The sequence below is a fragment of the Pleurodeles waltl genome, chromosome 2_1, assembly GCF_031143425.1.
Source record: "Pleurodeles waltl isolate 20211129_DDA chromosome 2_1, aPleWal1.hap1.20221129, whole genome shotgun sequence".
Lineage (NCBI taxonomy): Eukaryota > Metazoa > Chordata > Amphibia > Caudata > Salamandridae > Pleurodeles > Pleurodeles waltl.
The window spans coordinates 117,127,615-117,145,862 of NC_090438.1; the positions used below are offsets into that span (position 1 = coordinate 117,127,615).

The 18,248-nt window shown below is 45.8% G+C and overlaps 1 protein-coding gene across 1 annotated transcript in view; it reads right to left on the reverse strand.

Moving 5' to 3' along the window:
• The window catches only part of LOC138259421 (UDP-N-acetylglucosamine transferase subunit ALG13-like), a 790,124-nt gene that overhangs the window by 104,226 nt on the left and 667,650 nt on the right, over positions 1–18,248 (reverse strand). Inside the window, exons 21-22 of the mRNA XM_069207173.1 lie at positions 9,308–9,442; positions 3,021–3,061 (exon numbers count right to left, since the gene is read on the reverse strand). Of these exons, the coding sequence (XP_069063274.1) occupies positions 3,021–3,061; positions 9,308–9,442 (176 nt within the window). The remainder of the gene's footprint in view (positions 1–3,020; positions 3,062–9,307; positions 9,443–18,248) is intronic.

Genomic DNA, 18,248 nt, shown 5'->3' on the forward strand with positions numbered 1-18,248 from the left:
AGCAGTCTGCCTTAACTCTGAGGCACTGCGTAAAGTATAAATAAAGTCAAATACAAGTAGTAAAGTGTACCATAAAAGCATCTCACACCAAGTTATGAAAATAGAACTTTCTTTAATAAATAAAACAAGAGCAAATTTACAAAAACCTAATCAGCAGAACCGGTTACATATAACTTTAAAGAGTTTAGAGAAAGTAGCACTAAAAGGATCAAGGGCCAACTGTGAAGTATCTGGTCATGCCAGACCGTAACAAAGCCACAGGTTCAGGCTGACCATGATGGAGCGTAGGCTGGCTACAGGAACACAGTCAGCGCGGATGAACCAATTACCTTTAATCTTGGTTTGCAGACCACTGAATGCATCTACAAAGATGTGTCACACAGCTGACATGATGCAGCAGTTCGGAGATGTAGCATGGCTGCGGTGCGAGATCCTGCATCGTCAGAGGATCAATCGACAATAGCGTGCAATGCAAAGTCCAGCATCAAGTATGTGTTGTGCAGTCAAGGCAATGTGTTGGTTTCCGAGAAGCTGCGAGGCTGAGTCCAGCATCATCGTTAAGGCTGCTATCGACGAGTGATGCGTGGGAGTGTGCCGAGGATGCGTTACGCAGGGGCGGTTCATAAGTGCTGTGATGCAGGTCTTTGCGATGGGTCCAATCCACGCAGCAGCAGGTTTGCATCGGTTTTGCACCACACAGCAGAGGAAATTTATTGGTTCTGCTGGATCCACAGAGACTGGCAGAGCACCTTAAGCCCACTTCCAAGGGCCAAAGACGGCGGTTGCATCTCTTGGCAAGGTAGACTCACAGATGTCAGAATCTAGGTGCAGGTGAACAATTGTTGAAAGCCAATTGTGTTCTTGAGGCTTTATATCAGGAGGCCAGCCAAGTAGCCACTGGAATTATTCTGGGTTTCAGCAATTTAGGTCCAGTCCTTCTCACCCAGGCAAGAGAGTAGCAGGTCTCATCCTTCAGAGTAGTAGTCCAACAGAATGGCAGTCCTTCCAGCAGCACAGCAGTTCCTCATACTGGTGGAGTATCCATGGGTCCAGAAGTGTGCTGAAGAGTTGTACCAGTTGTGCTTTTGTAGTGGGGAGAAGCTTCCAGAGGGAGGCCTTTGAAGTGCACAGGTGCCCCTGCCTTCCTGACCCTGGCTCCAGACTGACAAGGAGTACACAGTCCTTTGTGTGAAGGATGGACACCGCTCCACCCTCCCACTTTGCCAGTGGTGGCCCATCCAGGCACACCTAAGCTCCTTATTGTGTGTGGCTGTCTAGGAGGAATACACAAAGGCAAAATAACTACACCCACCTATGTGACCCAGAGGTTGGTTGCTGACACCAAATGCCTAAGGCATGAAAATGCCAACTCTAAAAGTGGCATTTTCAAAATTGCGATTTAAAAACAGACTTCACAATGTTAGGATTTTTCATTACAATTTCAAAGACAAACATGAATCGGTTACCCGTTCCCATTTGGAAATTACACTTAAAAATGTAATACGGTAACTCCAATGTTATCCTATTTGAGAGCTAGGCCTTGCGGTGGTGAAAAACAAGTTAAATTTTTTCATGACCAGGACACGTAAAACTTAAAAGTACATGCCCTATTTTTTAAATTTATAGCACCCTGTTCACTGGGCTGTCCAGAGCCTCCATTAGGGGGTCACTTATTTTTTTAAACATTCTTTTTATAGCAAGATTTTCATGAAAGTGATACAGGGAAAATCAGCAAAGAAACATTCATTAGAAGCTGGTGGGTGAGAAACCAGACAAAACTAAGGAACCACAACAGAAAACTGTGTTCCCCAAGAAAAACCTGCTGGCAAAGGACAAAACAAAAAAACGTTAACACCCCCACATGCTGGGAGAAATCCCCACCCCCTGGGTTTAGGGGGTCATCAGTTTTTTGTTTTTCAGAAACAAAACCTGCTTTGGGAGATTGTTTCTAAAACACAAATCAAAACTTCAGACAAGTATGGTGAACTGTTGTCAAATCTAACCATGACTGTTCAACAAACGTGATGGCAGTTCTATTCAATCTACAGAGAATAAAGCTGGGCCTGCAGTCATCTCAAACTTTGCCAGAGCTCTGGGTGGGGCTGCCAGGTGAGGCTTGCAACCCTAACAGACAAAGGCCCATCTGTCAACACTTAAATCAGGTCCACAGTACGTAGGACTATCAAGGCTTATGATTTTGCAGGTGCTAGGAAGGCCAAGATCCAGGGCCAGAACCACCATTTAGCCAGACTTCCCTCCAGAAAGTGACCATCATGAAAAGGTGGTATTTGCAACAAGATTGTTTTGTTTCTGAAAAGATTTTGTGCAGAGGAAATTAGTATTTAACGGACAGAAATGTTTAACTTAACTGCAAAACGTGCATATTGGCAGCAACTGGCAAGCTGATGTTTGGGACTATTTAAAAATATTTGAATGATACGTAACGCATGTCTTCAGTGGATTATAAATGGACTTGGCACAAGACAGTGCTTTTTGCTATTCCTATATTTTTCATGTTTATAGATATTTTAAAATTTGTATTGGAAAGGATTTTATGATATTTATGATACCAGAGCAGCAGTCAGATCTGAACATGTGTAGCATGTCTGCTTTCTCACTCTTGAAGAATCTGTAAGTGTAGTTGTAGAAGTGCTCTATGTGCCTGATCACTTTGCTGTATTTAGCTTGTGAGATTTGTTTATTTTTTAATGTGTCAGACTTTCAGCTAGGATTGGGGGGGGGGGGGGGGGGGGGAGAGGAAAAAAAAAACAATCAAGGAAGAGGCCAGCAGTAGTGTAAAAAGAAGTGCTATATACAAACTATATTAAAAACTGAAAATGTATCTTAAAGTTGATACGCAGATTTCAGAAGACACCTGCAGTGCTTACAGCTCAGAGGCCAATCACGAAAATCATGCTGAAAAATTCAATGGTTTGTGGCAATGTTTTCAAATATTTCTTGGGGAACATAAAAGTAAGCGCACTGGAACACCACATGGAGCATTTTACTTGAGCACTGACCTGCAATCCGAGATTGAAGTAATACTGCAAAATCTTTGTATCTGAAATGGGCAAGTGGACAAAGTTAGTATCAAAAAAAGATGCCACAGTCTACTTTGTCTTACTTACCATGTAGATATAACAAAAATAACAGTTTTCCAGGTCATGGTTTCAAATGAGTTCTTAACACAGTATACCAATTTCTTGGGTACAATAAAAACACTCTTCTCAGCCAGGGCTCATAATGGCCACAACTGCGTACTGTACTAGCTTTTCCAGATGCTTCATTGGCTGGTTCTCTTTCATGGCATACTAAATAGAAATTTCAACCAATAGCCTAACAAAAGTAGACTTCAATCATAACCATTTGCCCAAATGGCCAGTCATACTATTGCTTTGTGCAAAGTAGCAGCTAGATCCATCCCATGCAGGTGAAACAAAATGCTTAACTACTACTAGGCCACGTCAACACTGTCGAGGATGGGGACCAATGGAAAGCTGCATAATGGCAGAATTATGAACTCTGGGACAGGGTTATGCTTACTCCCCACAGGAAGTGGTCAATTAGGAGGTGTAGTGATCCCATAATTACTCATTGGCTTCTTACCTTCAATCCCCATAACACCCCTAAACCTATTATTTAGGGGAGCCTCTGGTCCATGTAAGCGTATTCTACTGACCTAATAAGCAAACCTAAGAGCAATGAAAAGCAAGAACAGAGGAGCAGCAACGGAATTGGCTCCAACTTGCTGGCCTGCCGGCTCCCCTCGACAACTCCACCAAACTGCACCAAAGTCAACTCGTCCTGCAGCTGTTCCACCTCCAAAAGCCTGGGAGGACTGCTGGAGTTCAAAAAACACCAGCATCTATTATGTAGTAGCAGAGCTACTACCCTACTCGCACCGAATAAGAACCGTGAGTCCTTGACCATGGAAAACCCAACACCAAAAAGCACCACTGGAAATGAGGTCCTGAGACCCTCAAGAGTCAAACCCCCACCTTATGTTTGGCCAGATTGGTCCCCCAGTCACCACCTGCAGCCGCTTTTCTGCAGGAACCAAGAACTGCCAGACAAAGCACCACTTAACACTCACCCTCCTGCCTGAGTTGCTGTGGACAGACGGTGGCCCTGTGTGCCGTTTCCCATTAAAGTGAATGGGACACTGTAAAGCACCTCTGCACCCGGATGCCCCAGTGCCTGAAGTGACCTGTTGGTACTGCTTTTGCTCTTGACTGATACTTACCTTAACTTTAGAAGTAGAGTCCTGTAAGTCGTTGCCAGGTACCCATATGAAGAATATGTTTCTTTCCCCTTAGGATAACATTAGGGCACCCAAAGCTGAAAAGCAGCTCTGCACCTGGATGCCTCAGAGCTGACCTGTGGGAATTGCCTTGGACCTTGCCCCATACTTACCTTAACTCCAGAAGAACAGTCCTGTAAGACGCTGCCAAATGCCCATGCGCAGTGTATGCTTCTTTTTCCGTCGGATAACATTGCTGCATTAAAGTCAATGCAAGTGTATTTGCTGTATACTTCAAAACTGCTAACTTAAGTGCGTACCCAATAACAAAGTTCTTGGTGTTAAAAGATATATAAAAGTGTTATTTTTCTAAATTTGTGTGGATCTCCTTATTAAGTGTGTGTGTGTGTGCCATTTATTGACTGTGTATGCAGCAAATGCCATGCTTTGATCAGCCTAAGCTGCTCCACAACCCTACCACAGATAGAGCACTTTGGATTTTTAAAGAAAGCCCTATCCACTTCTAAGGGGATACCTGAACTCTTTACACAGCATTCCTCTTTTGGTAAACAATATAAAGAGTCAGCTTCCTACAATATGTTAATCTTCAAGTACTATTTTACTTATGTTTTATTAACCCCTTTGGTGCATGTGACGCTCAATGGCCGTGAGCACGCACACCCGCCCTGGTGCGGGTCACAACCATTAGCTGTCACCAGGGAGGGAGCTTTGGCATCACCCGGACAACCTCCCCACCCCCCCTTCCCGACTCCAGCCCACTTTCCCCCCCACCGGAGGATCGGAAGAGCAGGTAAGCATGGTCTCTCCACTCTGGTGGTGGGGGGGAGGGGGCAAAACGGCCTCCCACATGCCAGGGAAGCATCAATGGAAACCCTTTCCATCAATGTCTTCCCAGCACCACTTCCTGCCCGTGGATCGCAGCACAGCTGCAATCCACTTGTTTTGGGGCTGGGGGGTTGGCCCCTGTGTAAGTGGACCAGTCGGCAGCCCCGCAGGGGCATATGTATATATTTATACATACACACAGACACACACACACACACACACATATATACATAGAACAATTCCTGCTGTTCTTCCCGACTCCGCCACACAAAGCCGCTGCACGTTTACAGGCGCAGGACCCGTCGATAATTGTAAAAATAACAGAATAATCAAACTCCGGCACTCCAAACAACTCGAGTGTTTAAGGCTGTTGCAGTCTTTCAATGAAAAAAGTGTCGACTTGCGACGGCTACACATTTCAACCATTACGGTCTTCTTCATTAGACAGATTACAGAGGCCCTGTCCCCCTTAGAAAATATACCCTTTGCTTTCCTAAACATAGAAAACAGATCATTGTGTAAAAGAAATACCATGAAAACCCAACATATAAATCTCAATAAACCAAACTCCTGTGTAAAATACAGGTATCTGAACCAATATCATAAATTCCTGGAATTTCCTGGTATTTTAAACAGGATTTTGGTTAATTGAGATTTATATGTGGCAGGGTACAGTCCTTGGGAAATCAGGCACTGATCTACAGTCATCTTTGTGTGTACCCTCTTTTCTTTTGACTTGGAAAGTTGTGTTTTGCATTGGAGGACAAAGGGGCATTGTGTGGTTGCACTGAAGCAGTCAGTAAGCTAAACACTCCTTCCTCCCTTAATTGCAGGACTTTCGAACTTTGTGTATTTTGACATACAGTTAGCCTATGTTCTACATTCTACTTGATGGTCCACTGTTTTCAAAAGAAACACCAAACTCAGGTAATACAAAGATGATCTATTTTCTCTTACCCAACTTTTTTCTACTGGAAGTCATGCCTGGAAATTTTGATAATTTCTCAGGAGCACACTGCGTGGCTGAAAGATACAGCATCCAAGACATACCCTTTAAGCTGACATACACTCATGGTTCCCTCATAGTACAATGTATTTAATATTAAGGGTTGACTGCTATTCAGGCAAGAGGTATGCCATGTGTGTTCTTTACATGATGAGCTCTACTACTATGGTAGCAGAAGTTACACACTTGATCAACAGACCTCCGTGGAATATGTTTGGCACACCCAGATTCATGTATGTGATATCACTTGCAACAGCCCTCAAATTGAGGGCATTTGAAGACTGAGCATGTAGAAGACTGGTCTGGTGGACACATGGAATTGGCATCTTATACCAGGTCCACGCAACCCTTATTAGTAAGTGTTACAATGTCTAGGAAGGCAGGGCTCTTTAGTGATCGCTGTGGTGAGCAGCCAAGACTTATCTAGGAGGAGTGTGAAGCACTTCAGTGCTACAGTAGTCACACAGTAACTTATCACACCTGAAAGGAACCACACATTGTTGCAACAATAAAGGTACTTTATTAAAGGAACACTGAACTAGATTACTATAGACAATCCCCCTTTCTGGAAGTAAGTACACACAAAATATACACAGGTAAGTACTAGGAATTAGCATAAAAACATTAGAAATAGCAAAGGCCCTCTAGAGGGCCAAACCATGTACTTAAATAGTGGAATGCGAGAGTGGGTCCCCAGCAGAGGATATGGAGTAGTTAGCCAAGGGCTGGGAGAGTATGGAACCCCAAGAGGTGAGTATCTAGAAGACCCCCCGGGGACCAGGAGAGCAGAGGTAAGTTACCTGCTCGTTCTGTAGGCTAACATGGGGACTTGGAATTGGAACAATGCAAGACCTGCAAAAAAAAAAAAAAAAAAAAAAGAGGACAGAGTCCAATCCATGCAGGAGTGTCCAGGTGGTGTGGGAGGCAATGCTTACCCTTCTGTGGGTAAAGATCCGGGTCAACGGTGGTGGATGAAGTCCAGCTGCGGAGTCTCTGAAGTCACCTAGGAGCTGTCCCTCAATGGCTGCCGGATTGTAGACGCACCACAAACACAGCACATGCAAATGCAGAGAGCTGTTGGAGATTCGCAGAGCTGAAGGGGACCAGCAAGGTCCTAGGGACCCAAACCTTGGAGGGTAGTCTGGGCTGACCCAAAGAAGACAGGCGAGCCAGCAGAATCAGTCGTAGCCGCCACTGGCAGCAGGCACAGTAAGTCAAGGCGAGGACCAGGAAGCATACCTAAAGGAGTCCCACGTCGCTGGAGCAGCAGAGGGGAGACTGCCATTGCAGAGGTAGAGTGCTGGGGGCCGGGGCTACTTAAAGCCTGAAGATCTCTTGGAGCAGAAGTCAACAAACATTGGTTACTGCAACCATCAGGGTGCTGACCTCAAAGGATGTGCAGTGGTGGAAATGTTGCAAGTTGCTGACAGGAGCCACGGAAACAATGTTGCAAGGAGATGTCATCTCGGTGTTGCAGTCTTGTTCAGTTCCTGTGAAGTTCGGCAACAGTTCTGGTGACCAGGAGCATAAAAGATCATTGCAGAGGAGTCCTGGTAAAGTCTTGCATGAATCTTGGGACCCACCCGCAAGGGAGTCCCTAAATAGCCCAAAAAGGGGCTTCGCCACTTTGTAAGGTAACCACCTATCAAAGGGGTTCACTGACTTCATCTGACTAACTTGACCAGTCAGATGCTCCCAGCGGCCTCTGCCCATCTTGATTTCAAGATGGCAGAATCAAGTGGCCACCTGGAGAAGCTCTAGGCTCCACCCCTGGGGTGGTGATGGACAGGGGAGTTGTCACACCCCTTTCCTTTGTGCAGTTTCGTGCCAGAGAAGGGACCAGGGGTCCCTAGACTGGTGCGAACCAGATTACGCAAGGAAGGCACCAAATAAACCCTCAAAGCAAGCCGGTGGCGTGGGGAGGCTACCCCTCCCAGCCTTGTAACACCTATTTCTAAGGGAGAGGAGGTGGCACCCCACTCCCACAGGAAATCCTTTGTTCTGCCTTCCCCTGCCTGAGCTGGTCAGGCAGGAGAGCAGAATCCTGTCTGAGGGATGCAGCCGTGTGGGCTGCTCACTGACCCTGGAAGACTTGTAGGAGCAATACTGGGGGGTCCTGTAAGGAGCCCCCAGAGTGCATGGAATCATGCCACCAATACTGGCATCTGTATTGGGGTATAATTCCAACATGTTTGATACCAAACATGCCTAGATCATAAGTAGAGACCTATGGCCAGTACATAGCTAAAATGGCTTCCCCGCAGTTGAGCAGGGATTTGGAACTGGAGTTCGTAGGGGCACCACTGCTCTTGCACACACACAAAGGGACTTGCATCCTGCCCTTAGGGCTGGAACAGCCTACTATCGGGGTGACTTAGTGACCTGGTGCAGTGACCAGCAGTGAAAGGGTGCATGTACCTTTTCACACAGGCTGCAAATGGCAGGCCTGCCAACAACGTTTGCAGGGGCTCCCATGGAAGGCATAATACATGCTGCAGCCCATGGGGGACCTCTGGTGTACAAACGCCCTGGGTACCCAAGTACTATATACTAGGTACTTACAGGGGTACACCAGTATGCCAACTGTGTGGTGTAAAGGGTACCAAGGTTAGAAGAGAGAGCACAATCACTGGGGTCCTAGTTAGCAGGATCCCAGTGAAAACAGTCTAAGCACACTGACAACAGGCAAAAAGTGGGGGTAACCATGCCTAAAAGGAATTTACCTACAGAGATCACATTGTCTTTAGGGACATTTGGTATAAACTAGTTGTAGTCTGTTTCAGTGAAAGACCCTGACCCTGGGAGCCAAGTCACAATTGACAGAGACTGATTTGTCTACTTCTGCAAATACTTTTATTGAAGTGTTTAACAATATTGCCAAGCTCAGTGCTACAGTAAAACCGGCTCTCATAATACTTGTCCTTGAATCAGGCTCCAGAGGTTCCATGAACTGAGATTTGATTGAGGCTCTTGATAACTCATTGGAGAAATGCGTAACAAATTATTTGCTTTTCCTGACTATCCTAAAATCATATATGTAGATATAACAATTGAGAGCTTTACGTACCTGGCCAAGTACCTCGCATTTGTTGAGACCTACTTGGTAACTTTCAAAATATTTTAAATTATTTAACTGGGATTTGCAAATAAATGTTTCTCATTTATTTAAACACACACAATCAATTAAACTCATGACAAACTTCAAAGCATCTCACCTCGAGGTAAATCACTGCCACTGGGATCACATGAGTAAGGTGGAGGTGGCAAAGGAATCCCCCCCGGGTCTCCTACTTCATTCACAGGCAGTGCAGGAGCAGAGTAAAATGGAAATGGTGCTGGAGGAAGCATAACTAGGAAAAAACAAACAAGATTTAAATTTCAAGTCTCAAATGATAACATTTCCTTAAATGTCTTGTTCACCAGTAACAATTTTGAATACATGATGACATAATTCTATGGAGTACTGGATTTTTTTTTCTTTCTACCTTTTGGGCAGCTCAAGTTATGATACTTCCAAAGCTGCTATCAAAAGTTTGAACACGTCACTTTGTACTTTATACGTCAAGAATAAATTCTAGAGTAGGGTGGAAGAAGGTGTTATAAACTCCGCTACAACACTGCACACATAGCCAACCCTGAAATTATGAGCTGAAGCCAAATGTGTGAAAACTTTTAGGGAAAAGGGTGATCATCAGCTATTATAGACCAAAGCCAAGTAGACGAGTCCGTGTACAGCCCAAACTAAAGGCGAGCATACATATTGAGGGGAAGAGCCAAAATCTTCTCTACACAATAAGGATTTTGCCCATCACCACAGTAATCCATTTTCAGAGAGACATACCCTCTTCCAGTCAGCTTAATGCACCCGCTTACAGATGTCACTAAACATACAATGCCTAAAGTCTATACCTGTGTGCCAAGTGTTTATATTTGCAGAGGCTGTCTCAACATTCCATGAAGGATGCATGGCCAATTAACTTATACTGTTTGTGTATCATCTGGTTCTACAAGGAGGGCCTAACACTTGGCAGTAAATACGAAAATATATTTTCTGGGTCTCTTTCAAAGTAGGATTGGAGCTGTATTCTTTATGGCTAAGCAAGCAGTATGATTTTGTGTAACAATCCTTCCTGAGCACATACATAAGGCTTATTGTTTACCAAAGGACATAGGACCCAGGAGCCCACTTAGTAAAGGGACTGTGGTATTATATAGGATTTTAGGGAAACAGACCAACCAAACACTGATGAGTGTCTAATGGGACTAACCAACTCAGGGTCATCATTGGATCAGGTCTATGATGGTGAATGCCACCATATAGATTTTCTAGTTGGAAAAAGTAGGGCTAACGCACTTCAGTAACAAAGATCATCTGGCAACTCAAAATAGCCAGATAGTAACATCAAAAGATGTTTCCAAAAGATCCAAGTTCTTTTTGTGACCACACTAGTTACAGTGTGGGCAGAGCGCTGCATTGTCTTCCTCCTACTGGACATAGGAAATGCTGTATGATGATTTTAGAACAAACTGAACTGTAAACATATAGACTATAAGGCTCTATGTAAAATGATCTACTGTTCCTTGGAGACCAATGAAAGTAAGACCAACAGTAGCGTGATCACCCCTGCTTCCCAATCTATGTAGTCCTAGATCATTTGGGACAGGTGATGTAGATCCTTGGGGTGTCTCATTTCACTTGCCTGTATAGCAACAGTTACCAGTATAGTACAGGTATGACCAGCCGGTAAAAATTCAGTTAATTACAATATTAAGGTCAAGTTATTCCCCAATTAGGAAGCGAATGAGTCTAGGATGTTGTATATGCTGCTAGAAACTCAACCTTTTCTGGCATAATCCTCAGTCACTGGTGGGGCTAAATTTCTAATTATTCCAAAAGCAAGGTTGGGGAAACAGTCAACCAACTGCTCTTTGACCAACAATTGCTCTTGGGTTTTAGGCCTTACCAGTATTGAATTTCTCATTTATCTGGTCTGTCACTCAGCTCCTAGTAATTCTACCACCTTCCCAAGGACACCTTGCTCAGATTGGCTCTTATAGTTACAAAGGACCATAGATCTTAATCCATATCCTTCTCCTCAGTTCCCATGAACACACATTAGATGCCTAAGACTCTAGTGGTTTACTCACACTTTACAATACATGCCTTAAAAGACAGAGGGAATACAGCTGATCATCCAAAGAAAGGGTGTCTAGGAGCTAGTGATGCACACTGACTACAGTAATTAACTTGTTCTTATTCCCACTTCAGTCCCATTGTCTCCATTTTAATGGAATGTTTAAAAAGGATTCTGGTCTTTATAGAAGGTGATGCTCAGCCTATGATAGTAGCCAAAAAAATGTTTCTAAGGTATGGTATGCCAGACCAAACTTATGTTCACTTTGCCCAAGACTGCATCGGGATGTTTCATTTGTGAAGAGGGAAGTCCTTAAACTAAACACAAGAAAGATATGTCAACAAACATGCCAGATAAGCCTCTAAAGCCTGCCTGTGGAGGATGGATTATGCTGGTTTCACTTAAAATTCAAGCTTCCCTTTTATATTTATATCTAAATTATAAAGTCTCCTCTGTACAGGACTAAAGCTTTACAGAGTCACATGTACTTAGATTTGCCCCACTTTAAAAAGCAGAATCACATTTCCGGCCTGTTGCTCCATTTCCAGTTCACCTTTTCTGGACACTGGTATACTAAAAATTACTTGAAAGCCTGTGTAGTTTTCGGAGCACTTTTCTCACAAACCAGTACATGTGCGTGACTTCTCCATTATGAGATTGAGGGTCTCATTGGGGAATACTACTGAGCTACAAACACTACAAACAAATACTATAAATTCTGATTAGCTGAATGTCTTGCTGGTCCTACTAATGTCAAGAAGACCTGGTGGTAGTAGAGTGAAAAAGCAACAACATACTGGATGTAAAGGACATGTGCACCCAAGTTTCTACTAAACAATAGGTTACATATCCAGCAGAGGGAAACTCCTTTAGTTTGTTATGTCTGTGACCAAAGTCGCTGCATTAAGAAGCTATGAACACCACAACATTAACCCACTAAAAGAAATGGGTCAAATCAGGCATCCAACATCAATATGTCAGGCAGAGTAGAACTGTTGCCATTGGCCAGTCGATCAAAGTCATCCCTCAAATCGGACCCAGGGCCATAGGTCTCAAATGTGTCTCAAAAATCTATGCAGGTGGGTGAGCTGCATGATCCTATATGGAAAGTGCATCACCAGTAGGCTGTAGGTTTTGAGATGGTCTTCAGCAGATTGTTCCTAGCTCCACATACCCTTTGCTTTACAGTATGATATGCCAGGACAAACTACCTCACATACAGGATTTTCTAAAAAAACAGAAATCAAACACCTCACTTTCCTTTTCTTTCCCTACACTAGTTCTCCCCTAAGATTTCAAATTTTATATGTTCAAAGCCTCAATCTTATGTTGTTCTTCTTGTCTCCCAATACTTGTTTTGGGCATTTTTGGGGAGGTTGCGGGTTTAAAGGGATGCCATGTCGAATTTACCTTTTTCTCCCCTCCACCACACACAATATGTAATGGCAGTGTGCATGTGCTTGGCTGGCACAGTACATGCTGCAGCCCTTAGGGACCCTTCGTGGCCACAGAACCCTTAGTACCACTGGCACCTTCTACTAGGGGCTTAGCAGTTTGCAAATTGTGAGAACAATTGTACAGTTTAGGGAAAGAACACTGGTGCTGGGGCCTGGTTCGCAGGATCCTACCACACTTTCAGTCAAGTCAGAATCAATATCAGCCAAAAGCTGTGTGTGGGGCAGGGGTTTGGGGGAGGACTAGGGTTCTAACCATGCCAAAAGGGGCACTTTCCTACAAAACCCCCACCCTGATGAAAGAGGATGAGACCAACCTTTCCCAAGACAGTCATCAGTGCCTATAGTGCCTAAGTGGAAGAACCTGAGTGCATAAGTGGAAGAACCTGGAAAGTCCATCTGCATTGGCATGGAAGTCCCAGGTCTATGTTCCACTGAACACTTTAGAGTTCTCACCTTTCATTTGCATTAGCCATCTGAGAGGACTGTGGTCAGTTTGCACATGAAGTACAAGTATGGTCTCAACTTCTTCAGGGACCAAACCACAGCAAAGGCTTTACTCTCAAAAGCACTCCAACACTGCTCTGTGGAGAGTAACCTCCTGTTAATGATAGCAACAGGACCACTCCTATCCCATGTTCATTGGCATCTGTCTGCACAATGAACTGCTCAGAGTAGACTGGAGCTTTGAGAACTGATGTTGAATACATTGCCTCCTTCAGGGTGTCAAAGGTCCTTTGACAGTCAAGAGTCCAGTTTACCTTTTTTGGCATCTTTTTAAGAGGTTACTTCTGTGAGGGGGTCACAATGGATCTATATCCCTTCACAAACCTCCTGTGATAACCAGTCAAGCCAAGGAATGCCCTGACTTGAGTATGGGTTTTTGGAGCTTCCCAGTCCAGAATGGTCTGGATCTTGAGCTGTAAGGATTGCACTTGGCCTCCACCTACAAGGTGCCCCAAATATACAACAGTATCCTACCCTTGCTGGCATTTTGATGCCTGGACAGTGAGGCCTTCTGATTGCAGACCCTGCTAAATCTTCCCTAGGTGGATCAGGTGATCCTGCCAGGAGGAGCTAAACACAGCAATATCATCAAGATATGCTGCACTGAAGGACTCCAAGCTAGCAAGGACTTGATTCACCAACCTTTGGAAGGTGGCAGTGGCATTCTTAGGGTAAAAGGGCATAGCGGTTAACTGATAATGCTCATCAGATGTAGAGACTGCAGTATTTTCTTTTGCTCCTGGTGCCATGCAAATTTGCCAGTACTCTGCAGTTAAGGCAAAGGTACTGAGCAATTTTGCTGCACCTAACTTATCTATTCACTCATCTGCCCTTGGAACAGGGTGAGCATCTGTCCTGGTGACAGAATAGAGACCTCTGCAGTCCACACACAACCTCATCTCTTTCCTTCCCTCCTTGGAATGAGCCTTGGGGACCGAGACCCCTGGGCTAGCCCAGGGACTGTCAGAGGATTCAGTAACCCCTAAAGCCAGCATCTTGTTGACTTACAATCTGATGCTCTCCTTAACTTGGTCAGATTGTCTATTGATTTCGTTTTTGACAGCCAAGTGGTCTCCTGTGTACACATCATGGGAACACAGGTGTGTTTGTCCAGGGGTTAAGGAGAAGATATCAGCTTATTGCTACAGGACTTGCCTGCAGGCAGCCTGCTTTTGGGGAGAGAGATGATGTCTCAGTAGACAACTCCATAAACTGACCCATTCTTAGGGTTATGTGAGAGGTCAGGGAGAAGTTCACTCTCTGCTTCCTGACCCTCATTAGTGACCAACAGCATGGTTACATCAGCCCTGTCACAGTAGAGTTTGAGGCGGTTCACATGGATCACCTTTTTGGTGTCCTGCTAGTGCCCAGGTCGACCAAGTAGGTGACCTAATTCTTCTTTTCCAGGATAGGGTAAGGGCCACTCCATCTGTCTTGAAGTGCCATGGGTGCCACAGGCTCTAGAACCCATACTTTCTGTCCTGGTTGAAACTCCACCAGTGCAGCCTTTTGGTCATACCACTGCTTCTGGAGCTGTTGGCTGACCTCAAGGTTTTTGGATGCCTTTTCCATGTACTCAGTCATCCTAGAGCTGAAGCCAAGCACATAGTCCACCACATTTTGCTTAGGCTCGTGGAGAGGTCTCTACCCTACCTTCCTTCCTTCACAAGTGCAAGTGGTCACCGAATAGGGTGGCCAAACAGAAGTTCAAAGGGGGAACCCTTCTGAGGCACCTACCTGTAGGTGAAAATCAAGCATGGCAGGAGGATATCCCATCTCCTTTTGAGTTTTTCAGAGAGCCCCATTGTAGGAAGTAGGCTCTGTATATACAATTTCAAAGTAAGAAATAGTGTGCACAGAGTCCCAGGGTTCCCCCCCTTAGAGATAAGATAGTGGCAAAAGTAGATAATTCTAATGCTCTATTTTGTGGTTGTGCGGTTGAGCAGTAGGCGTATCAGAGGGTAGTGTTAAGCATTTGTTGTACCCACACAGGCAAACAATGAACACACACTCAGACTTACTCCAGGCCAATAGGTTTTATATTGAAAAATATATTTTCTTAGTTTAATTTAAGAACCACAGGTTCAAGATTTACAGTTAATACTTTAAATGTAAGGTACTTCACTTAGATACTTTAGGAACTTTGAATGAAAACAATATCATGTACAGTCTTTGAAAATAGCTTATTGCCATTGTTACAAAGTGGACACAGTGCAAAAATCAACAGTTCCTGTGGGAGGTAAGTAAAGGTTAGATTAGGAGGTAAGTAAAACACTTACAGGTCTCAGCTCTGGGGCATAGGCAGCCCACCGTTGGGGGTTCAAGGAAACCCCAAAGTTACCACACCAGCAGCTCAGGGACGGTCAGGTGCAGAGGTCAAAGAGGTGCCCAAAACACAGACGCCTATGGAGAACAGGGGTGCTCCGGTTCCAGTCTGCCAGCAGGTAAGAACCCTCGTCCTCGGGGGGGCAGACCAGCAGGGTTTTGTAGAGCACTGGGGGGTGGGGGGGGGGGGGGAAGAGAGACACAAGTAGGCACACAAAACACATCCTCAGCGGCACAGGGGCAGCCGGGTGCAGTGTGCAAAGCAGGTTTCAGGTTTTGTATAGGTTCACTCTAGCGGTGCAGGCAGGCACAGGGGGGAGCTTCTCGGGACAGCCACCACCTGGGCAAGGCAGAGGGTCACCTGGGGGTCACTCCTGCATCGAAGTTGGGTTCCTTCAGGTCCTGGGTGCTGCGGGTGCAGTGGTGGTTCCAGGCATCGGGTCCCTTGTTACAGGCAGTCGCAGTCAGGGGGAGCCTCTGGATTTTCTCTGCAGGCGTCGCTGTGGGGGCTCAGGGGGGGTCGTCTCTGGTTACTCACGGACTCGCAGTCGCCAGGGGGTCCTCCCTGAGGTGTTGGTTTTCTGCAGGTCGAGCCGGGGGCGTCAGGTGCAGAGTGTAGTCTCATGCTTCTGGCGGGAAACGTGCAGTCTTGGAAAGTTGTTTCTTTGTTGCAAATAAGTAGCTGGTTTTGAACAGGGCCGCTGTTCACGGGAGCTTCTTGGTCCTGTAGTCCAGGGCAGTCCCCTTAGGCTTCAGAGGTCATTGGTCCCTGTCGGATGCGTTGCTGGAGCAGGTTTTCGAAGTTGGAGAAAGGCCGGTAGGGCTGGGGCCAAATCAGTTGTCTTCCTCCTTCTCTGCAGGAATGTAGGTCAGCAGTCCTTTCTTCAGGTTGCAGGAATCCGATTTCCTGGGATCTGGGGACCCCAAAATGCTGAATTTAGGGGTGTGTTTAGGTCTGGGAGGGCAGTAGCCAATGGCTACTGACCTTGAGGGTGGCTACACCCTCTTTGTGCCTCCTCCCTTTGGGGAGGGAGGCACTACCCTAATCCTATTGGGGGAATCCTCCAAACTCAAGATGGAGGATTTCAGGCAGGGGTCACCTCAGCTCAGGACACCTTAGGGGCTGTCCTGACTGGTGGGTGACTCCTCCTTGTTTTTATCATTATCTCCTCCAGCCTTGCCGCCAAAAGTGGGGGCAGTGGCCGGAGGGGCGTGCATCTCCAGTAGCTGGGATGCCCTGGGGCGCTGTAACAAAAAGGGTGAGCCTTTGAGGCTCCCCGCCAGGTGCTACAGTTCCTGCCGGGGGAGGTGAGAAGCACCTCCACCCAGGACAGGCTTTGTTCCTGACCACAGAGTGACAAAGGCACTCTCCCCTGTCACCAGCAACATGTCTGGTGTGTGGCATGCTGTCAGAAACTGGTCAGCCTACACTAGAAGTCGGGTAGGTATTCAGGGGGTATCTCTAAGATGCCCTCTGGGTGTATGTTAAAATAAATTGCACACTGGCATCAGTGTGCATTTATTGTGCTGAGAAGTTTGAAACCAAACTTCCCAGTTTTCAGTGTAGCCATTATGGAACTGAGGAGTTTGTGTTTGACAAACTCCCAGACCATATACTCTTATGGCTACCCTGCACTTACAATGTCTAAGGTTTTGCTTAGACACTGTAGGGGCATCGTGCTCATGCACTTATGCCCTCACCTGTGGTATAGTGCACCCTACCTTAGGGCTGTAAGGCCTGCTAGAGGGGTGATTTAGCTATGCCACAAGCAGTGGGAGGTTGGCATGGCAATCTGAGGGGAGTGCCATGTCGAATTAGTCATTTCCTCCCCATCAGCACACACCAGCTGTGAGGCAGTGTGCATGTGCTGAGTGAGGGGTCCCTAGGGTGGCATAAGACATGCTGAAGCCCTTAGACCCCTTCCCTGGCATCAGGGCCCTTGGTACCAGTTACAAGGAACTTACCCGAGTGCCAGGGTTGTGCCAATTGTGGAGACAAAGGTGCAGTTTAGGGAAAGAACACTGGTGCTGGGGCCTGGTTAGCAGGGTCCCAGCACACTTTCAAATCATAACTTGGCATCAGCAAAGGCAAAAAGTTAGGGGGTAACCATGCCAAGGAGGCATTTCCTTACACCCATGATCATGCCCTTCAATGTCTTTCAACAAGTTCATTGGTTTGTGGGTGGTGTGGTGAATTTACAAGTCACCCCACACTCATTCCACATGTGTTTCAGGTATGTGGACATGAAGTTGGCACCTCTGTGAGAAACCACCTCCTTAGGAAACCCTACCCTTGTAGAGATACCAATAAGGGCTTTGGCTACTGCAGGAGCTTTAGTAGACACAAGGGGAACTGCTTCAAGATACCTGGTAGCATGATCCACTACGACCAGCATATATTGGTTTCCTGAGGCTGTGGGTGGTTCAAGTGGGCATACTTTGTTCACACTAACGCTTTCAAAGGGAAATCCAACCAATGGTAGTGGAATTAGGGTGGCCTTTGGGTGGTCACCAGCCTTACCACTGGCTTGGCAGGTAACACAGGAGCTGCAAAACTCCTTCAGCTTTTGGGACTGCAGAAATGGCTGACAAGCTTATTCCATGTTTTAGTCTGGTCCAGATGCCCAGCTAGGAGGATGCCATAGGCTAAAGTGAGGATAAACTCCCTAAACTGCTGAGGTCCTACCACCCTCCTGGTTGCACCAGGTTTGGGGTCTCTGACCTCAATGTAAAAA